Source organism: Melampsora larici-populina, assembly GCF_000204055.1.
Source record: "Melampsora larici-populina 98AG31 unplaced genomic scaffold MELLAscaffold_35, whole genome shotgun sequence".
In the NCBI taxonomy this organism is placed as follows: domain Eukaryota; kingdom Fungi; phylum Basidiomycota; class Pucciniomycetes; order Pucciniales; family Melampsoraceae; genus Melampsora; species Melampsora laricis-populina.
Window position 1 is genome coordinate 672,447 of NW_006768799.1, and position 22,687 is coordinate 695,133.

The 22,687-nt window shown below is 40.7% G+C and overlaps 6 protein-coding genes across 6 annotated transcripts; 2 read left to right on the plus strand and 4 right to left on the minus strand.

Annotated features, from left to right (window-relative positions):
- Positions 1-387: 387 nt before the first annotated feature.
- On the minus strand, positions 388-2,355 carry MELLADRAFT_109270 (uncharacterized protein; the record flags this gene model as incomplete). Its single annotated transcript, XM_007413239.1, has 5 exons — positions 388-464; positions 604-729; positions 800-1,471; positions 1,529-1,600; positions 1,668-2,355. 5 exons carry the CDS (start codon positions 2,353-2,355, stop codon positions 388-390), a joined length of 1,635 nt encoding a protein of 544 aa, XP_007413301.1.
- A 3,396-nt stretch (positions 2,356-5,751) lies between these two features.
- Positions 5,752-7,817, minus strand: MELLADRAFT_65575 (uncharacterized protein; the record flags this gene model as incomplete). Its single annotated transcript, XM_007413238.1, has 4 exons — positions 5,752-6,203; positions 6,281-6,976; positions 7,035-7,106; positions 7,196-7,817. The coding sequence occupies 4 exons, from the start codon at positions 7,815-7,817 to the stop codon at positions 5,752-5,754; spliced, it is 1,842 nt and encodes a 613-aa protein (XP_007413300.1).
- Positions 7,818-11,531: 3,714 nt separating this feature from the next.
- On the minus strand, positions 11,532-13,690 carry MELLADRAFT_109272 (uncharacterized protein; the record flags this gene model as incomplete). Its single annotated transcript, XM_007413237.1, has 6 exons — positions 11,532-11,658; positions 11,689-12,097; positions 12,171-12,839; positions 12,894-12,965; positions 13,035-13,416; positions 13,499-13,690. The coding sequence occupies 6 exons, from the start codon at positions 13,688-13,690 to the stop codon at positions 11,532-11,534; spliced, it is 1,851 nt and encodes a 616-aa protein (XP_007413299.1).
- Positions 13,691-15,756: 2,066 nt separating this feature from the next.
- MplbE1 (TALE-type homeodomain protein) lies at positions 15,757-17,189 on the minus strand (the record flags this gene model as incomplete). Its single annotated transcript, XM_007413236.1, has 2 exons — positions 15,757-16,687; positions 16,759-17,189. 2 exons carry the CDS (start codon positions 17,187-17,189, stop codon positions 15,757-15,759), a joined length of 1,362 nt encoding a protein of 453 aa, XP_007413298.1.
- A 439-nt stretch (positions 17,190-17,628) lies between these two features.
- MlpbW1 (putative b mating type locus) lies at positions 17,629-19,055 on the plus strand (the record flags this gene model as incomplete). The annotated part of the gene is made up of 3 exons (XM_007413171.1): positions 17,629-18,360; positions 18,426-18,632; positions 18,717-19,055. 3 exons carry the CDS (start codon positions 17,728-17,730, stop codon positions 19,053-19,055), a joined length of 1,179 nt encoding a protein of 392 aa, XP_007413233.1.
- A 612-nt stretch (positions 19,056-19,667) lies between these two features.
- On the plus strand, positions 19,668-20,925 carry MELLADRAFT_109275 (uncharacterized protein; the record flags this gene model as incomplete). The annotated part of the gene is made up of 7 exons (XM_007413172.1): positions 19,668-19,753; positions 19,899-20,008; positions 20,156-20,263; positions 20,344-20,397; positions 20,485-20,586; positions 20,707-20,781; positions 20,864-20,925. 7 exons carry the CDS (start codon positions 19,668-19,670, stop codon positions 20,923-20,925), a joined length of 597 nt encoding a protein of 198 aa, XP_007413234.1.
- Positions 20,926-22,687: the final 1,762 nt, after the last annotated feature.

A 22,687-nucleotide genomic window follows, 5' to 3' on the forward strand; every position in this document is an offset into this window, starting at 1 on the left:
TTTCTCATTGACATCCCTTTTCTCTGCATTGGTGTATATATTCGAAAAATAGAAGCGTTTGATTTCTTCATTAGACTTGTGATTGGGAGGCCCATGCTCTCTAATCATCACCAAACAATCCTAATGGGCTGAGATGGTGCACTTGGAAGCAATTGTCTTGCTTGGTTACAAGGGGCAAGAGCGATTGATAAGATTTAATTCTTGGCAGCCCACACTCCCCCACATGCCTATACTCGGGGTTGGAAGCTCATGATCAGACAAACACATGGCATAAAGACAATGGAAAAAGTTCGATCTACTACAATGCTGGGTATACATACATAAAGGGTCTTATAAAATGCTAGAAGCACTAAACAATCATTCTAATGAGATCAAACCACCCTGACACTATTCAAGTTGGCAAATCCTCTGATAATTGAGCCACCTCAAACTCCATCCAGACACATAGCCTACTGGACAAGCGCCTTTTGCAATGAAAAATGTAAGAAAGTATCACAGAACGCTGTAAGAAGTGCCACGTTTCAAAAAAGTGGCAATACGGCTACGCTCCTCCCATCCCGCCCATCCCCACTTGCCCCCAATGCTCCAGTGTTTTCAACATACTATCAACAACGCGTTCTCTGGACAGTCCACGCGAATTTTTGAAATCTCTAGCGGTCTCGCGCTCTGAATTGGATACCAACGCATTTCTAGGAAGATTTCTATACTTCTCTGCTAGTTGATCTGTGTCTTTTTACCAAAACAAATGGCCATGAGTGGTTGGTATCACCCATATAGGTGACCTTTCAAATTGACCTACTTTTATTCAAGACAAAATACTCTACAGTTCCCCATGCAAACCCTTGTGTTTTCATCCGACCATGACGATATTTCAGTAACATCTCGGAGAGTTTTGGAATCAATTCAGTGTATTCATCCAGTCGGATACTGAAGACTCTATACATCGCCCGGTCTCTCTTGAATACTAAGTTTAGTACTCTAAATAATCTTCCTAATTGTGGAGTCGATATTTGTTCATGTTTTAAGATTTCCAAGACCTGTGTGATATGATGAATATTGACGGTGTTTGTGTTGAGTAATTCTCTCAAAAAACTACTGAGTCGCGGAGGTAGTGTGCCTGCAATTTGGAAACTTATATCACTCTGCAGTACTTTTGCCAGGATAGTTGGTGATTTGGTTAATCTTCTGAATTCTACACTGCTATCATAATGATGTTCCTCGAGGTGTAATAAAATTCTAATCGTGTTTGCCTCTTCATCGAAGTGATTCCTCTTTTTTCTGTTTAGATGTTCCAGATGATTTTTGATCAATATCATTAATGATGAAGCTTTCTCAGAATCTATCGGAGTTTCCAAGTTTATAAACGCAAGATAGAGTGTCTGAAAGTCTTTTGATGGAGGATCGGGGGCCGTGCCTATCTGGTCTTTGATATGATGCACTATGGACTCCCTTTGGATCACCTCCTGAATTACTGGGATTGATGGAAGATAATTAGAAACGACAAAGACACCAAAGAACCGTCACTCACTATGTTCGAATGGCTCTGATTTGAAAGGGGATTCCGCCCACATCTCCTCAGCAATTTTGCCCAAGTCTTCGTCTGATCAAAGTCATCCACATTCAAATTAACCATGGCCTCAGTCATTCAGAGATTCTCAGTCACCGACCTTGTAGAAAAAACAGCAGAAAATCTCCTCGAGGCCTAATCAAGTCGTTGGCTGTCCAGACCAGAGGAATTGCAGAATGCCTATCCTTCGGAATACGAGATCTTAGGTATGAAAGGACCCCAACAGACCAAATCCTCTCCGCTGTACTTAAAGCATCGCTCTCAAGAGAATTATAGTGGAGCTTGAGTGTAGATTTCACGTGTTCCAAGTCGACCTGAGGGTTATATTGATGCAGATGGAATCGAGGTCCTAGTTCCAGGACAGCGTTGGCCATGTCTTTTACTGTAGGAGAATCGGATGATCCGATGGCCTTTGCGGATATACCATAGCAGACTTCCCAGCTGGTTAAAGCCTTATTTCCAGGTGTTTTGGATTGAGGGTTGAAAAATTCTTTTAGTGCTGATTTTGTGGTATCAAGGATAGACCACAATCTTCCTTGATTTGCCCTCTGTTTTCCCTCTTGAAAATCTGTAAAAGAGGTTCCTAAAAGAAGAGCTTCAGGATTGTCATTATCCAGTTCAGCAAGTTTCTTGTAAGATAAATTCAAGAGAGGTTCATTATAAGGGAGAGATTCAAGTAAAGGAAGGAGCATTAAAATCAGGCAGAAGGAAAGATAATAATTGCGTGTCATTCTCCTTGTTCTGGTGCGAACAGGTGGTATGGTTAAGAAAGCCGGTTGAAGGAACATCTCGATCAATCAGTATGGCGCTTACGGGATCTCGTATCTTATTGTCTGATCTAAGGAGTCATGATAACGCTAAACCTTTCTCAAACTTCAACACAATCTGTGTTAAGACCAACTGATAATGATTGTTTGAAACATAGTTACACCATGGGGGGGCTCTGGGTCGTAAAATGGTCCAGAGCGGCCTCAGAAACGCCGGGGGGTATCTACAGCCCATGGGTAGCCCTCAGGACGTCGGGAGTGTCCGAGATTGTATGCTTCAATCCGCACCCCCGTTTGGGCTGTCCCCTAGATGTCAGTGCGCGGCGCGCGCGGACGTCAGCGGCACACACTGAGGATGCCTGGGCCATTTCCAAAATAGTAAATTGCATCAATTGGTGAGTCCTTTGCTTCAAGTTCTTTGGCCAACTACCCGCTGAACAACTTTTTGTTCCACTCTCCCTGTTTGCCCGTTGTGCTTGGAGTCTTGTTTCTCATGACTTTCTTGATTGCTACCTACCTCACTGTCATCAATGTGAGATGGCAAAGACAGAGCCAAAATTGGCTGTCATTGAATATCACCCCCTCATTTTTTGCCTTTCACTTCCCTTTGTATCTTCAGACCTTGGATTGATGGATGTTGATTTTATATAAAGCCCAAATAAAAGCCATGAATGTAATGCATGAAAACATAATACAATCACAAATTTCAAAAGAGATTCATCAGATATTGATAATTGTATTTCATTCTTGCTCTCATTTATAAATCTTAATACATGAGCCCAATCAAAGGTTATTGTTTACAGTGGAATAATGACGTTTTCTAACTTTGACAATTGATTGTTTTGGAATTCATGACATTGAAAATGCAACTAATATTTGTCAATTGAAAGCATTACAGCTACAATTCATTGAATTTTTATGACTGCTGAGTTGAACCTCCAATATTTCATTCTTTAGAGTGATTTTCATTTCATTAATCTGAACCAGTCAAGTGTATCTCCAGTATTATGTTGAGGGCAACAATGTATAGAGCAAATTTTTTATCACATGATCACCTCAATTGCCTAGTGGATTGTATTTTAGGCCTGGTACTACAACCCCAATACTAGGTATGGGAATGTGGATTGAGCAGGGCCACTCTGATACAAACCCAGTATTGCAGGTGTGTTTGCCTAAAGCATCCATCCAAGGAAATGGCTCCCAGCTGCACAATCTTGTCACCTGCATCCAATATATGATGGATGCCTGTGGGTACCATGTCCACAGTTCTTCTTAAATATTATTTTGTGGATAGTTTCACATAGGGAAGTAGAGCTGTTGTGGGCAAATTATCAGCCTTGAAGATCCCCTTGCAGCTAAAGAGTAATAGAGAAGGAATCATACAGGAAATTACTGTGTATATAACTGATTGACAAGCAAGATCTTTATAAGGAGAAGAGCAGATGGAGGAAGAGGGGAGGTTTTTCATTCCCAAATTCTGTCTCTCTCTAAGTTTCAGGTGTGTCACATCCCACCACTAGGACCTTTCACATTCTTGGCCTTTCACTTCCTTTTGCTTCCCCTAGCATCTCCCTGCCAGAAATAATGGACTACAGTGCACCCTGTGTAAGCTCTGGGACCACTAAAAAAGCTATCATTTTTTTACTCTTCCTTAGCTTTCATTAATCAAATCACAACCTGATTGATTCAATAGTATCTACATATGGGCAAATTTTATAGTACCAGTAAGTCTGGAACATCACCCTCTGGCGCCTGCCACCAGATGCTTTCATTGTACTATTGCTTCTAAATCCAATTGATAGATACTAATTTCCCAGTGCTTGCGGCCATTTGAGAACACACATGATATTCTGTTTGGCAGGTTGAATCTACCTCAGCAATCATATCCAGTTGAGGCTAGGTCATCATAGCAATGCTGCCACTGTTACTTTACTGGGTTGCATTGGAAATACCCGGTAAAATATCAAAAACACAATACAGTCAAACCTCTGAAATCTGGTGGGTTTGGTGGACGCCTTTTGGACCAGATAGCAGAGGTTATCGGATTTTGGAGTCAAACTCCCTGCTGAAAACCCAACTTGGTGGACCAAAATTTGACCACATATCAGAGGTTAACCAATTTTCGAGGACCGGGTTGCAGAGGTTTGACTGTACCGTAAAAATTGATAGGCAGTAAAGTATTGGTTCACCAATACAATACTTCATATGGTATCAAAAACCACAAAAGGACTTACCTTGAGTAAAATATCTTGAAGTGATACTGTTACTATACTCAATACTGTATTGGTCTTTGTGCCACACTACCAATACCATACTGAGTATCTAAGCCTAAATGGGACAAATATTTGACCATTACTTCTCCATCAACTGCTGGATAAAGTATTGGTTTTCAGATACTTTACTTGATACTAGATCAAAATTGACAATACCATTCCAAGGACCTGGGAGTAAAGTATTGCTACTTGCATTGATAAAATTGATTATTGGAATGCTGATTAAATGGGACTTGATGGATTCTAAAAACAAAGTGACTGAGTGTTCAGCAATGGTACAAACTGGTTAGGTGTTAGGATTAGGATTAGGATTAAGGTTGTGGTTAGGATTAGGGCAGGATATATCTCATCACAGTCCTTGTATGTAGGTATAGAAATTATGCTTCGGATAAATAGCTCATGTGATGGCTTGAAATGGCATCATGATCTAACAACATGTCTCGCACAAAATGGTCATTCTGGCCATTTAACATTGCACTCCACATAGATCCTCCAGAATGATGTTTCTACTCAGAATTAACCAAATTTGGGTTTCCTCCCAAGACCAGCAAGTAATTCACTATCCATTCAAGACACCATATGTACTTTTGATCCACAGTTCTACCAAATAATCTCAGAATATATACATCCGCAAAATCAGGGGCTTCAGTATCAAGTGTGAAATGAGTCACTGTAGGATCATATGTAGAAAGTATTGTACAGTAGTCCAATGTAATGACCCAAGAGCAAAGAAAAAGAAAGTATTGAAAGTGCCGTGCTTGATGCCCAACTAAGCTAGTGCGTGTCTAAAGGGAGATTGGTAATGTAGATGGTATATACATCATACTCACCTCCAATCAAATGGAATAGAATTCAATCTGTCTTGTCAAGCCTTGGGACACGACTCCTCCCAACATTTTACAATCAATGAAAATTTTGCCATCCTTTTTCAATTCAACAATAAATGAAAAGTTATAAACATTGTACTATCCAACAAGATTCAAGATCAGATCAGTTGAAAGATAAAAACTGTGTATCCACAATGACGAAGTATGGTAATATCTGATAGATCTTTGAGGCTATCATAGCTTCACTGCTCAGCCCAAGTTTCTACGGGTTGTTGTAGTAACGCGCATGAGAATCTGAGAAACCGATGTTTTCTTGGTCAACCATCAATCAAGGAGCCCTTATTAACTGAGCTAAAAGGACTTAGCGTCACCTTTTCAAGCCGTTTAAGAGCGATTTCAAACTCGTCTAGCGTCCCTTGCTTATTCCAAGAGGGAGCTTGAGAAAATTTGGAAACTGCTTTCAATAGTCTTTCGAATACTCCACTTTCTTTATTGATTAGATGGCGATAAAGCTTTGCATCATCATTCTTTAGTGAAATGAGGTACAAAATGTATTCCATCAGATCTGAGTCTCGCTCAAAATCAGGGTTAGTCAAGATCTTGTTGAAGATAGTATATAAAGTTCGAGTCACAGATTTTTTTCTTGATCCGCAAAAGTCCCATTTCATTTCTTCTAACCGTCTCCCAGTTTCAACTTCTGAAAGTATCCCTTGGTGAATCAAAATTTTAGCGAGTCTGTTTCTGAGATCCGATGCCATTTGATCTTCCTCTGAATTTGGTTTCAAGAGACATATACATAAATTAATCAGCATCAAAACAGCGAAGGCATTGTTCAGAGAAGCTCACGTTTCCTGAAAATCAAGTACCGGAGATCATCTGAGCCAGGCCAATGCGGGTTCACGTTTCCATGACCATATCTGAGTGTCATCTCTGAGAGAGCTGAGATCATTTCTGGATGCTGGTTGAGAGCAAGATCCAGCATATCATAAACCCCTGGATTTCTCCTAAATACCAAGTTGACCACTCTGAAAAATCTTGCAAGTTGAGACGACGATACCGGTTGATGGTGTAAGACGCCCAAGACCTTGAAAAGTTGTTGTCTGTCCATTCCGACTGTATTCGTAAAATCCCTCAAGATGGTCTTGAATTCAGGAAGTAATCTCTCGTCCTCAAGCTGGAGAACTATGTCAGTATGGAAAATCGTATCCCAAAGTTTTTCGTTTGTCATCAAGAGTTCTTTCATTGATCTCTCAAACTTGACACTGCTTGCGTGGTTGTACTCCTCTAAATGCATTAACAAGCGGACCAAATTTTTGGTCTCATCAAGCGCACTCAAGATCTCTTTCTGCTTGACGCGTTCATCAAGTTGGCGCCAAATCCTTTCAAGTAATATCGAAGCCTTGTCGGAACTGATTGGAGTCTCTAAATTCATAAAATCAAGAAGAAGAGTCTGTAGTTGGGTTGATGGCTGATGAGACACCGCTTTTTCTTGATTTTTTATGAGGTGTATGGATGACTCCCTTTGTATCGCTTCCTGAATAACTATGTTGGCAAGATCGTGGTTAGTAAAAGGCACCCATCAATCAGTCGCTTCACTTACCGCGGTCTCCAGGCTCAACTTGTGAAGGAAATCCTGACCACATCTCTTGAACCAATTCCTCTACATCCTTGCCTTTGATTTGGGATATGGATATGGGCAAGAAACATGATACTTGATATCAGCGACGGAAATGCCTGTATACAAAAATTCAAAAATATAACCTTTCAGAAAAAATGATAGATATTCTTCGCGCGGTCTGTTCATGCCTTTTTCTTCCCAGATTGTGGGGATTGGTTCAATTTTATCTGCTTTAATTTGACGTTTAAGGTGTAAAAAAATCCCAAAAGCCCAAATCCTCTCTGCTGCCATAAGCGAATCATTTTGAAGGACATGACGAGTAAGATTGATTATCAACCTGATTTTTTCTTCAGAGAGTTCAGGATGATTGCGATAATGAGAAAATTCGGGTCCCAATGCCAGGACGGTTCTGGCCAACTTCTTAGCTTCAGGCACCGAGAATGACTGAAGAGCTTCTGACGCAATATGGTAGTATCTTGGCCAGGCCATTGAGGTTTCAGGCTGAGGGCTCATTTTTTGAATCAGGGACTCCCAAAATGTATGTAGTCTCTTAATCACGGAGCTTCCGTATGTTGAAAGCACGCCAATTTCTCCCTCCTCGTACGTATCGAGACTGTACTTCTCAAGAGAGCTCTCATAGACTCCATTTTCCAGTATGGCGCCTTTCTGATTAGTCCATTGGAGGGCTAACTCTAGAGGCGGAGACGAAACTGAGGGGAATATTAAAAAAAGTAGGTAGCGTGATAGATAATAGCTCCATATCATTGTGATTTGTCTGCTGGTCCTCAGGAGATTACATCGAGCACTATTTCAATTTGCGAATCAAACTCTGCTCTACTACCACGTACACACCGATCAGAAACACAAGTCGTTTCTTGCGTAAAGCGCGAGTAAGTCGATCCCCGCCATTCGCGCGAGTTTTACGTGCAAAATCGCGCAAGGTTTGTAGAAGCGGCAAATACTTGCGATGACACTGTCCGGCGTAGATGGTACATGCAATGCGGGAACTCGACGTGCGTTTCTCTACGAAAACTTACCTTATAGACTCCATATATCCCTTTGCTGCATGCTCCGAAGCGTCTTGACAAGCAAAGGACTGCTCAGTGCTGTGTGATCGTGATTTGCGTGGCGTGAAACCAGTACGTAGACGGTAGGACTTAAGTATAAGTACAAGCCTTCATCACTAATCAGGGTTTTCAGTATTGGACTTGGATTTGAGAGTCGAAAGTTGAAACTGTTGCTTGCCTTGCCGCAAGATTGTCCGCTGCTGCGTGTGAAGATGATAAGCCGTCATCATGAAGCAAATTGCACATACATATCTTAGCATTGGTTGTGTGCAGACTAAAGTCACAGGTCAGTTAGGTTTTTCCTCAAAACATCAATATGATCATATATTTGAGGTCTTGCTTCTTGCCGCCTACTGGCCACCATTTTGGGCTTTGCAAATCCATTGCCCATCTGTATCTTGACAGCCTGGGCAAAGGATTGGTGAAAAAAATCTTGCGCCCAGAATAAAAACTGAAAATTATACAGATGGGTGAAAGAGATACTCCATGCAATGGGAAAAATTCTTCTGCACAGTATAAAACCTTGAAAATACCAATCCCAAAAGGTTCTATTCAGACACAGAAGCATTACAAAGAGCTCAAGTTTAACATAACATCCAAATTATTGAGGAATGAAAAAAAAACATGAGAAAACCTCAATTATCATTGGCGATATCATACATCTCTACTATTTGGGGAATTACTAGAATTACCAGCTCTTTCTATAATCCTTTTCATGATTGGTGTGATGCTCTATGACAGCAGGGCATATTTTACAAACATGGTCAATCAAATACCCCAGCTCCAAGCTCCCATCATTTTGAAGATACTGTGAGTCTACAAGATTGTAGTACATCAGCCAGTTGTTATCTGTGATACTCTCACTGCTCATGAATCTGTCTCAAAGTGTCTGCAAAAAAGATTGTGAGCTCTTCGATGTTTTAGAAGTGCAAAAAGATCCATGTACTTTGTTTTGAGCACACTTCCCTCACATTCCTTCATGAACATCATGGGTAAATGATGACCCTAAGAGGCATGATTGTTTGACAAGGTCTCTGAGATAGATCCCAAAGATGGCTTTGCATCAACTTGCCTGTCAGCCATGAGGAGAATTTTACATTACTACCATTGTCAGGAAATTTAGTTGGAAAGGACCCACTGGGAAAACAGCAACCAAGCTCAAAGGAGCCAAGACCCCATTGCCAAGAAGTAATATTAATCTGACACAAGGCACAATGTTACTGGTTTCAGCTTACCAGATATGAACCCTTATGACCGCACACAAAAAGACCCTGATGTGCTAGGTCAGAAAGAGACATGTGTATCAATATGTAAGCAATGTTGATTTCCTTCCAGGAAAGAGGAATGATCTCAATATTTTACCATACCACTTTTACCACAATTCATCCTTGAATTAGTATTTTATATCATAATACTTTTTTCTTCATCTTTCTTATGAAGGATGACTTATTTATAATTCTTGTCATTTAGAACACTTTGTCACATCTTCTTTCTCATCAAGGACACCCTTTTTTCTTTAACTGGCTATTGCTCTATCACTTGATGGTTTTCTTATTATTTAAGTGATGTTGTAAATAGTCTCCTGTTTCCTTTTTGTAACCTATAGCCAGCTTATGATCCTCATATTTGCCTTAGAAGACCGTCAAGTGTACAGCACCTTGATTAGTATCAGGCAGTGTGACCCATTCTGCACCTAAGACAATTATAAGCACCACTTATAATTTTTTAGTTACTTTACAAAGCATTGAAAAATAAGTTTATAAGCTTTAGTTATAGCAACAAGCTTTTTAAACATACATTTTGTAAGGATTATTCAACCTTTGATATCTACTTTGTGCACATTTAAAGAGCCAGGCTGGCATTGCCCATGAGGCTCAGAAAGATGTGAAAATGGGGTGAGAGGCCAGAGGCAAAATATCAAAGGAATACTAGTTATTCTCATAATTGGTCTGGCACTGCCAAAACTATCTTTGCATGTGCAGAAAGTTAATCTCAGTGGAATACTTGACACCATTTGCTTTGTCTGAAAGTGGTCTTACCCAGGGCCAAACAATTCACCCTTTGCTTCTTTGTTTGGGCTACATGTATAACATGTTAACTTACCAAAGACAAAAATTACGGAATAATAATTTCCTGCTATATCTGTCAGTCAGTACATCCATCATAACTGCATGCTTGGTGCCGTTCAAAGTGTTCCACATGTGGCCTTTATTTTGGGTGGGAGATACCTCAATGGTTGGCAACATTGTTCAATGATATTCTTTTACCTTATTGTTTCAGTTTTCTGTGCCTTTTTATGTATTGCTTAAATGTGGTTCAGTAGATTAGCAAAGCAGTAAAGTTTCACACAAGGCCCACCAGAGACAGAGTCTCAATGCATGTACTCAAAATTAACTTTTAATGTATGATTATTATGGAGAAACCTAATTACATATACATACAGTCTATAAACAGTATGTAACATGTAACGAAACACAGAAAAATAACTTTTGAGTGTACATGTGTATGTAATTAACACAAAACCTGTACCCTTCTTGATATCAAATCAAATGATTTGTATTGCATTATTTCAGCATAATTTGGAATTACATCTTGCTGACATAATCATTGAGTGATGCTTTTCAAATTTGAGGATGGAAAAGGCCAGGTGTCAAAGAATCAAAGGAAACTTGGATGATTGATGATTCAAAAAGTGGTGATGTGTATGCCAATCTGTATCAGAGCCAGTGAGCCCTTTAGCCTTCATCCAGCTTTCTTGATCTCAAAGTATGATTATGGCAGCATGTACCAATGATAATTATACCACAATGGATAAGAAAACTTCTGGCCTCATGAAAAGGTCAACAGGTTGGACACAGACCATTGTCATTGATATATCCAGTCCATCCCAAGCTTTAATCAACCTTGCCTTCTTTCATGATAGTAACTCAGGAAGAAACTACAGTTATTGATGCATGGAATGTACAAGTATAGCATTTCAGCAAATTGAGGGGGGTACTATTGGTAATTTCTATATGACAGTTTATCTCATAAATTCTCATTTCTCTGTTTCATTTTTTGTAAAGTAAGTCAACATCTCACTCTTTGATTGAGCGCTTTGACAAAGTAAATAGGGAAAAATGAGTCGTTTGCATATAGGATCACCTCTCACGGTAAGATATGATGTGTGCCATAGTATAAATAACACAAAGCTAACCAAGCTAGTTTTGGCTTTTCAAAAGGCCATTTTGTAATATATCTGAGCTAAAGATCATCCAGTAATAAATGCAGTGGCACATATTATTCCCTTAATTGTGGAAATGAGGAAAAACAACAAGTCAAAAAGACCGTGCTTAAATTTCTAGAACGGGTTAGTCAGTCCAGACATAAGATAGCCCTCCTTTTTAAAAATTGACGAAATAGGCTGGATGCCTTATGCAACCATCTTTGTGAATGAAGGGCTACGGTCGCTTTGGGTTTGGCATGTTGATTCAGGTGAACTCAATAGAGTTCTAGGTATGAAATTAGAAAAAGTCAAGATCAGGCCGTTATCTAAGGATCTTGAAAAGGAAAGAAAGAACATTTCTCACGTTGTCAAATGCTTTGAAAACATTCTCAGCTTATCATCCAGGGACATCGGATCACTTCCAGCGACCGAAAGAACTTCTGGACTTATGTCCTGGACAAATGGTGTACCCCTGATGGAGAGATTCCTATTCAGCCGCATATCATCTTTTTCAAGTAAGATCAAGTGTAAAATATATTCTATGGCATCTAATTTGATTTTATGAAGATTCGGATCTGTAATGTTAGACCGATATGACAATAGCTTGATCAAGAGTTGTTTTATGATGGGAGTCAATCCAGCTGTCCTTGGTCCTTTGGGATTTGCACTGAATTCTTTTAAAACTTCAAAAATGACATCCAACTCTAAAAACTTCATAGTAAGTAGGTTTTCTTCAAGTGTTGCTAAACGTTTTTCCATGAAAATTTTGTGTTCTACAGGAAGCCAACAATGACAAAATGCATAAACATGACCACGTTGTCCCATAATCTTTTTGGTGACACTAACCTTTTTGGAAAACTAAATACTGAAGATCATTTTTCTGAATCTTGTCTGGGTACATTCTGCCATGAGACAGTTCTAAAAACATACTTGAAAGATTGGTGATACTATGTGGGTGGTTTAGTTCTTTGTTCACCAGGCCGTACACCTCATCATCATGCTTGGCCATCAAGTTCAACACTCTAGTGAGTCTAGCCCGATGAAGCATAGAATGCCTTTTATCAGTCATAGCTTCAAGAGCCATATGAATACTTTTGGACTTGAGGATCTCATCGTTCATTAATGATTCCAAAACCTTCCTCAGGATGCGAGATAAATCGGGGTCTTGAAGTTGAAATTCAAGGTCTTTCCTGAGAATCCGGGTACAAATCTTTGGATCGTTGATTAATTCTTTAAATTCAATCATACTATTGAAGTGATGTTCTTCCATATGTAGAGTCATTCGAATGATAAATATTTCCTCAGGTGGCGTACTGAAAAAGCTTTTTGTCCTATCAAGCATTGTTTCCATTTTCTTCATTAATCGTTTCGCGCGACTATCATCAATTGGCGTCTTCAAGTTCATGAAAGAGACTAGACATTTCTCAAATCCTGGGTTTCGATGTCTATCGCCCAAGGTCATGGCTTTTTTGATAGAGTTCACTATTGACGCCCTATTCAATACTTCCTTAATGACTGTCTCGGGATCGAAAATCAGCACAGCTCCCATAATGAAGTCTAGCTACTAACCATGGTCTGATAATTTTTGAGGTGTACTCTCGATTGGTAAAATCTCTTGCACTGCTCCGGCCAAATCGTGGTCTGTAGAAAGGAGAACTTTAGAACTGGTGATATGAGAATGTCGAAATCTCTAAATGGGAGTGCTTTTACCTTTGAGTAAGAACAGTTCAAAATCCCCCATATGCCTACTTATAAGATCTTCGATTTTCCATTCCTTCACAAGAGAACTATCTTTTTCTGTTGAGATCCATTTTTTCAGGTAAGAAAGAACTCCAAGAGCCCAAAGCTTGTGCGTCTCTTTCAATACACTAGTCTCAAGAATCTGACGAATGATTCGAACAACATCCAGTGTCTCCTGGTCATGTTTGGTATGATGCTCTATGAAAACAGGACCTATTTGATGAACGTGGGCTATCAAAACTCTGAAATCCGAGTTCTCGTGATGATGAAAATCTTTTGATTTGACGAAATTGTAGTACGTCTTCCAGTCTTCATCTCTTACACTCTCAACGCTCGATTCATCCGAAAATGCCTGCCAAAAACTCGTGAGTTTTCCGATGTTTAAAATTCTGAACAAATCATGATGCTCTCAATTTCAGTTCCTTAGTACTAACCTCAGAGTCCTCGATGCTCGCCATCTGTAATAGATTTCTCGAAGGGGCATGATCGCGAGATAGATATTTTCCAAAATAATTAAACATTGGTGACATCGGCTTCGCGTCAACTTGTCCGATAGGTCCAGGAAAATGCCAAGGTAAGATGAGCGACAAGAAGCAGAAGATCAAAGAAAAATTAGATAGTCTCATGATTGCTCTAGCACTTCCAATTCAGACTCGATATTCGTCCGCGTGTGTGGCAATTTTATACCGGGGGACAGTTGGCACCTTTGTCTGTATCTGAAATCGAATAAATCGCCCCTTTCTTATTTACCGATCTTCCTTCTATCACATGTTATACGAAAAATGCTCAGCGATACATTTACATAAGTGATGTACACCAGCTAGATGAGTCAGGTACCGCATTTTCTGGCAACGCACGTCTGGTGGTGCACCGAGCGTTCCAAATTTAAACTTATTGTACGATGAGCCGGAGATAAACCAGTTTTCTGCAACAACCTTGATGCAAGATGGCTATTCACCGTGATGTTTCGGCTGTTCTATCTCTCAAAACTCTATTAATAACTAAACACACGACACCAGGAAAGCAAAGCAGCAAAGTTCAAGGCCTACCAAACTTTGACGGATCTGGTTTGCAAAAGTGATGAAGTGTCGGCTTTTTGGTCCCACATACAGATATCCATCATGGGTCGCGACTCTGTTGTACCTCTCAGGCGGCGAAAACTCATAACAAGTATGAGCAATTAGCTCCAGCAAACTATGACGCTGACGCGCATACATCATTGGACATTTGACATCTTTAAAGGGGAAAAAGGCGAAGGGAACTGCGCCTTTTTCTGACCTATTAATATTTTGCTACAAGTTTTCAGAAATCATTTATATATATTCAAGATGAATCATATGTGAATGACACATCACGGAAATCATGTATTCTTCATGGTGACGAGATAACGACACAGATGATCTGTATCACAACCCCTTTGGAGATTAAGAATAGTTGATTTGATCATCGAACGGTGTTGTGACCCGATGAATCCACCGTTCCAATGCCATCAACTGGATCTTTCAACTTGAAAGATGTCATTTTGAAGATCAGATAAGGTCTTTTCAAGTTCGACAATCCAAAACTGCGGGGAAAACCCCAGCTGATCAGAAAAGTGCTGCAGCGCATGTGATATCGGAGCCAGCAACCTCTAGTGAATCCATCGAACTTTCTTGATGTTGAAGTTTGATTCCAGCACATGATATATTAGAACATGCCTGAGCTGATGGTCAGTTCGAGAATTTAGACACAGAGCATCGTCAATGACATCGATCGATTGAGATATAAACGTCCTTGCCGATCTTTAATCGACCTCTCCTTGTTTTCTGAGACCATAGATTCAGAGAGTGACAAGGATTCATAATGCCTTGAGGTACGAATCTGGTTGATCAGCCGATGTAAGTAGCCTTTTGTAAAGTTGATAAGAATTGAAGATGAGATGATTTAAATGGTTTGACCATATTGAGTTGAACCAATTGTCTTTTTGGTTTGCAAGCTTGAATTTTGATCGTACATGTCCTTACATGCTTACATGTCACATTCAGGAGATCATGTGATCAATTGATGTCACTGATGATTTCACAGCGGGTATCGAACACGAATTTCTAAAAAACCCCGCTGTGATCTCAACAAAGTCGAACAGAGTCATGCACGAACGAACAGAGAGGTACCTGCCATGAGACGAATATGGCACTTCAGAACGCTACCGCTGAAAAGCAATAGAAACTTATGACGAATGGTCACTTGCCATTCAGCTGATCCTTTTGATCAAACAAAGAATTTGGGCTTCTTCAGCCAGGTGTACTAGTAGGAATCAAAGGGTCAGAAAAAAGAAGTAAGATTGACAAAACGGCGGTTCAGGTAGTTGGGCAAGTCTCATCTGCCTGGAGACTGGAGTGCACTACAGGCTCAAAGGGGGGAGCGAAAGATCATTGGTTCAATCTTTGGGGTCTAAGTTCTGAATGACACTTTGTACCTCGTCGGCAAGTAGTATTTCTGTTTGCACCTGATGATCATTCATAAAGTTTGCAAATCAAAAACCGTTTCATAGAACCAATACTATTCTCCAAAAAAGTGCAAAGCATATTATACTTGATTTTTTTTGTAAGGAAATCCTAAAAGATATACGTAAATAAGAGAGAAACTGAAAGATACGAAACAAAACTACATAAATACTAGATAAGAATGAGAAAAAAAGTAAAATGGATTGTAATTAATCTTCTTCTGCATCATCAAATTGTCCAGATGCTATGGAGCATGGTTCATGAGTTGGAGATGGAGGTGAAAAGCTATCCGAACAAAGGAAAGAAAGAAGTGATGTTGATGGATCGGGTTGTGGAGAAAGGCAGATTGATAATTCGGGTGGTGGTGACGTTTTAATTTGTGAAAGTGGATCCGGTGATAATGTTGGAGAAGAAAAAAGAGGAGATATGAATAGGCTTGGTGAGGTCGAGGGAGGTGGCGAAGTAGATTGAGGACTCTTTGATCGTTGAGGTGATGAAACAGAGGGGTCGGTGCAGGGAGAAGAAGACCGAGATGAGGATGTTGAGACGGAAGACCAAGTGGAGGAGCCAGATGTAGATGAGCAAGAAGGTGTAGCCTCGGAAGAAGAAGCGGGGGAGGATGAACGCAAACTAGGATCGATGTCTTCTGAGTGCGCACGACTGAAGATGTTGGGCCAGCGTAAAGTTGGGTGACATTTCTTGGTCGGCGAAGGTGGAGAAGAGGTTCGGAGTGCGGCCAAAGTACTGAAGAGGACATCTTTGACCCATGGGCTGACGGATCCGTTGTTGGTTTGTTCGGAGACAGAGGGCGTCAGGCAAGCGCTGATAGTAGAGTTATCCTTAGATTCCTTCACCCGAAACCATTTCAGGACTTTCTCCACCAATTTGTAGGCATCATCGGAGCTAACAAAGGATCCGGCCTTACTGCAGTGTAGTCGTTGTGTGGCCTCATACTCGCTGAAGTAAGATTCAAGTTTTTGGCGGTCTTTATTGGCGTATAGTTTATTGGTGAATAGTTTTGACCAACCGGAACGAGTTCGAGCGTTTCGGAACCAAAGATCGACCTGCTTTGCGCTGAGCTTCGTTTGACCAGAGAGTTCCATAAGTTCTTCTTTGGTCGGAAACAGATATGATAGATGTCTGAAGACGTAACAAACATGAGTGACATGAGTTATCCGAACCATGTAGTAGCAAAGAAGAAAGTAACTAACTGACTACTCCAACATCTCAACAGGTCTTGCGGGTCTTTTCTAAGATTCGAGCAGGGAGGCGGTGAGGCGAAAGTCTCTGGCGCATCCATTGAAAGTCTTTGTGACGCAGCCGCTGAACCGATCGCACGTTGATGTGTGGTGGCAGGCGATAGGTCCAACTTTTGGACGAAGTCTTCCATCAGGTTCTCAATGCTAGCATGGACTCGGGTCATCGCAGATGCTAAAACTTGAATGTTGACAGCAGCTTGTGCGTATTCCTGCGCTACGCCGACTGATGGCGTCGGGACCCTGCATGCCCGCTCAAGAGACAGCGAGTGTGCGTCCAGTTCCGTGGCGAGTTCGCCGAGAGGAACTGGCTGGTCTCCGCCAAACGCAGCCAGGAATGAGCACTCGCTGGACTTGAAGTCTTGGTATGTGGACAGAAGTGACATGGTACCAGGTCGAGTGAGCCTTTTGAAAACAGGATGTAGTTGAAGGGGCAGTTGATTGAAACTTGAGAGAGGGATGGAGAATTCTGTCACGGTAAAGGGTCTGTGGAGCTCACATAAATCAGTGAGGAAAGAAGTCTACGGTGGCTGGCTCATGTGATCCGAAAAGGTTTGATTTCCTACTGCTCCTTTCCTTTCTAATGTATCTTGAACGTCATGTCGTCTTCGTTGAAAGGAGAGAAAGGAAAGGAACCCGGTCTGGCATCTTTCGATTGTAACACACTGGCTATATGCATAAAGCTTTGCATATGCATGTACTACAACACGCATTTGAAAGGAATGAAATTTGTCCTTTCCCCGAAACTGAATATGTCCAAAGTGTGTTTTTTCAATGAGTTCCTTTTCCCGAATTCTCTTAATAATCTGTCGCCTGAGCGGTCGCCCAGCGTCATGCCTCCACGTTTTTTCGATCTACATCTCGTGACAATATCCTCCATCAAAACACCTGACTCTAAACCTCGCTCGTCGTCACCCTACCGTCATGATGTTCGCCAATATGTGGCAATCGATCTCCAACTGGGCTAGCGATATCATCGAGTCATTGCCGACCGCTGACTCGGAAGAGCCAATCATCTCTCAAACCCTCGACTATCCTCTCGATCCTTTGGCCCTTCCTGACCCACCCGATGTTCGGAGGTTGCTTACCCTAGCAGCAGTACCTATTGAAATTGCGACCCATTATGAGAAGTCCTTCAATGAATTAATCTATGAGTTGAGCGAATATGTGAAAGCAAAATACGAGGACGCGGTGATGAAGATTCACAAGCGAGCTTCTTTCGACATATCCGTGCAGCCCTGCTATTTCCGGGCCTTGCGCAATGGTCTCATCGTCTACTACAACGATAGCGTGCAGCAAGCATTGCTTAGCCTTAAGTCGCGGCTGGCTACCCTCGAATCACATCCGAAGATATCATCCTCCTTGCCCTCTGTATCGTCACCCAATTCAAGCGGCTCAGAATCTCATCAAAACCGCCGTGGTCGACCATTTGTCTTCTCGAAAGACCAAACAGCTGTTTTGAGGGCTCTACTGGTTCACGATGACCAATTCTCCAATGAAGAAAAAGAACTAATTGCTCAAACTTTGAATCTCACCCGAGCACAAGTGAATCGATGGGTGGGTTTCAATTCCCTAGCATATCTTGATACAAGTGTTTTGATCTGATACGTCGCATTCTACAGTTTTGTAACGCACGCGCTCGCGGTGGACGAAAGAAACCTTACGAGAAACCGATTCCTCGAGCTCAACGGCAGAACTTGGGCAAATATGTATCAGATGTGTGCCAAAACCAACGACGTAACAGCTCTCTATCATCCAGTGAAAGTTCTAGGTGTTCACGTTATTCCTCATCTGATGACGATGTTGAGATGTGGCCATGTACTGCTTTGGTAAGTTGATTGGCCAACCATCAATACTCGAAACATTCGGTTTCCTGATCCTCTTGATACTATATTTCCCCCACACTTTAGCAGCAAAACTCCGATACAGATGATTCACCATATCTAACTACTGAAGCCGATCCTTCCGAAAACATCATTCCCATGGCTCAGCTTTACTCTCAAATGTTATCAGCGTGCGACGATACAAGTCCAACAAATCAAACAACGGAGATGGATACTAACCTACCGTCCTCAAACTTTTCATTCTCAGAATCTACCTCATCCCTGAATGAATTCTTGCTGCCAAATGACCTCTCATCCCTCTTCACCGACCCAGATCCATTCAATCTCAATACATTACCAGATGATGGTTTCGCTCAATCTCTCTCATTACCATCAAGTCATTCAGAAGAATCTTGGAAATTTTCATAGTATTTAAGCTTATGTTCGATTTCATGTTTCGTCATGGTTTCGCATCTTTTTTCATCAATTGTATTGTCATATCTCTTAACTTTGGGTTATTTGTGCTTGCTTTGAGTATATTTTATAGTTTTTATATGTATAAAAGGAATTATTCAGTACTTTTATTTAAACAAAAAGTCGATATCAGGTTATTTGATGTTAATTGAATACAAACCTTCTGACCGCTTTCTCGGTGCCGATATGATCTGAGTGTGATAGTTTCCAGTTCTACGGATCAGTCACCGCCCATGAAAAGTTTATCAACTCGCATTGAATGAGAGGAAATGGCATTACAATTCTTCTCGAGATGTTATCATCAAGTTCAAAGATGTCAATGTGCATTTTGTAAGAATTTCTGAATGCTGAAGTGATTCCTTTTTTGACGCAAGTATTTGTCAAATCTGTAAGTCGTGCAAAATACTTTGTTATGGTAAACATGGCAAGTGTTGGCCAAGTGTGTTTTGAAATGGAAGTTATCATGGAAGGTGAAAGGATTCGTCCTGATTCGTCCCACTGACAGGAAGCGTCAAGATTTGAATCCTTCAAGTCTCACCTCTCCAAACGTGACCCAATCCCCCCCGAATGTCTAACACCGAGCACGAAGGACGAAAGGACATGCCAGGAAATGCCGCACGACATACACAAAAAATGACATGCGAAACGTCAAAGTTGATCTAATTATAACAATTGCCAATCATCAGTGATCACTTGAAATCTGAATTCCCTTGGTAAGATTTGATCATTTCATCACTATAAACAGGTTTGTCACATTTGACTTCCTTCAGCTTGACCATCTGATTTTTGTGTCTTCAGTGGCTCTTCTCCAATTTTTGCCTCTCACCATCCGGTTTCTCATCTTTTGTCGTTTCAGACATTCACCGAATTCAAGGATCTCAGTAAAAGGAAGCTTAGATTCGCTACCGGTTAGTTTCATTTTGACTCCATATCATAATCAGTTCAGTTCTCATATTGATCTTCTCTTGACTGATTGTCTATCGACCAAAAACTTAGCGATCTTTGAAATATGAAGTCGAATCATTTTTCTTTTGCAATCACCTTTTCGGTGTTAGAAATTATTCTCACTTACCCCCAACTTGCGCATGGCAAAAAAGTTTCACGTGGAAACACAGAAAGAGTGAGCTGTATTGCTGCTTGGGTGCCCGGCGACGATGCGAACCGTTAGTTGGATTTCTAAATCGAAACCTATGAGTTTGGAAGAATCCAATCCTGATACCTACCTTTCTTATCGCTTTCCAAGTATGTCAATCGGTTCCCGAGCACTATCAAGTCTGCGTCAAGGGAAATTGTGATAGTTAGTATCCTGAAGAAGACTCTTTCTCTCTTTGAGTATCAAATCAATTTCGCATTAGTTGTTCAAATCTTCGAATGCACTTTCTAGCCACGTGGGCCACCGCCATATGTAATGACGATAAAAGCCATCCAGGACAAGAGGTTCTTTGCGATGCTGGGCATCAATTCAATACCCAGACACATAAACTAGGTGAGTACTTGTTTTTTTATTTGAATAAAGTCTCACAATCCTTCAGATATCACTCAAATCTTCAATGTCAAACAAATTCCGGTTGATCTATATACACCAATTCGAACAATGCGAAAAAAGAATGTGACGTTGCTAAGAATGGTTCAAGGGACCATACAAGATATTGCGATCGCTTAAAAGATGGAACAGCTCCGCGTGAGTTGATGAACACTGCATTACCTGATTCTGAGCTCATTTAACCATGACCATTTTTGAACTGGAAATTTCTCTCTCTTAGAATGCGATAAGGAAGCCTGTCGAGTCTTGGAGGAGAATGGAATAGGGATTCAGAATCGTTGATACATTGGAATCTCTGAGACGAGTAAGCAGGATAAGTGATGATGACTATAGATACAAGTTTTTATACTCTTAATCTCCTCAATATCTTTCTCGTACTCTCACTTGCCTGAGAAGGGATTCAGTCTCAGAGTCTCACCATTTGTTGGATTACAATTTGTATCTCTTGTATCAGAGACACCCAAGTTCTGTTTTTTAACTCGTCACATAAATCTCATATTGCTCAAAGCTCCGTTTTATTTTTGATCTTCTAATTCCGAGTTTAAAGAACCAGTTTGTAGTACAATGTCAACTTCAAGCCTGGACTCGGAGTGTCTAAATGCAACTTCATCGACATTGTCATCACTATCCACTTGGTTCTTGACCACAATCTAAATCCCTTAAAGTGGTGTACCCACTTACAAATCATTTGTTTTGAAATATTTCAAATAGCTCAAAGTATTTTGAAAATATGTGCTAGGTATCAGACAATTATCTTTCAGCTTTCAATATCAATATCTATGTTGTAGGTGTATGAGATATCACACTTTAGTCTTTGAGCACTACCTATCAAACTCCAGTAAGAATATCAAACACATTGAGAGCTTCACGCCTTGTAATCATACAATAAGTATGGTGTCTGTTAATTCATGGATCATATTGAGCCCCGTTGCTGATTGAGCATAAACCATGCAATCTTCATTTGACTTCTTTATCAAGAATGGGTCTGGGCTTCTTGGGCTGATCAGCAGCTAGGTTTTTTACGCTTGACTGCCCAGAAGGCATTTAGTCTTATTGGCGTGCATAAGAGAAAGAAGAAGACGCAGTGAGACTATTAAAGAGAAACTGGTTCTAAAACCTGACATGGACTAAGTTAGGAGAAATATCACAAGAGTTCTGCGGTCGGAACTATTTGTAATAAGGCTGAACAAGTTTTGTAAGAAAGAGAATAAAGAAGAATGAAGAAATCACTGTGACAACAGGTCGCCACCGCATTAGCCTTTTTGTAGAAGAAAGCATGGGCGGGCGGGAGGTCAACAAAAATATTTTAATAGCGAGATATAATTTTTGTAGGAAAAAAGAGACTGGACCGAGATAGAGAGAAATTGAAGCGCGGAGTTTGGATTTTCGAAGTGAGAAAAAATCCTACGTGGGACAAAAACTTTGCTAGGAGGATGGGAATTATAAGGAAAATTCTTCAGCATCATTTTTGCATCTTAACGTCCATCCTCTGCCAGCACGTGAGATGAGGTGATCTCTGCTGGAAAGGAATGGACGTCAAGGTTTCCCTGCGCGCTTCTCGTACCCGGTCTGCCTCTTCGACCCATTCCCTTATGTCAATACTTGTACCGACACCAAACTTAGATCAATTGAACAGAATCTTCTTTAACAACTATGACAAAGAGTTATCAAAATTCTCAAATCCCATTGTGTAATATTTCTTGACCTTGAACTTGAGTTGGAGTAACCTGAACAGATCTGAAACTCAGTGCTAGACATTGCATCTATGCCACATGATAAAAATGGTCGGGGCATCTTCCAAGCTTCAGACCTGGTCAGAAATATGCCTAGGTTACTTGTCACCCGGAAGCAAAGAATTTTTGGCAACAATTTATTGAACATCTCTGACCTATGAGATTCTTGGTCTGTTGATATCTGATGTATAAGCACAGATTATTTCTTTCAATGGTTTTACAAAGTGCTTATTGAGCTTGAAGACAATCAAGCATCACATTACAAATTTATTCCTACTTAGCAACAAATGAACATCAAGATGTGATGAGTA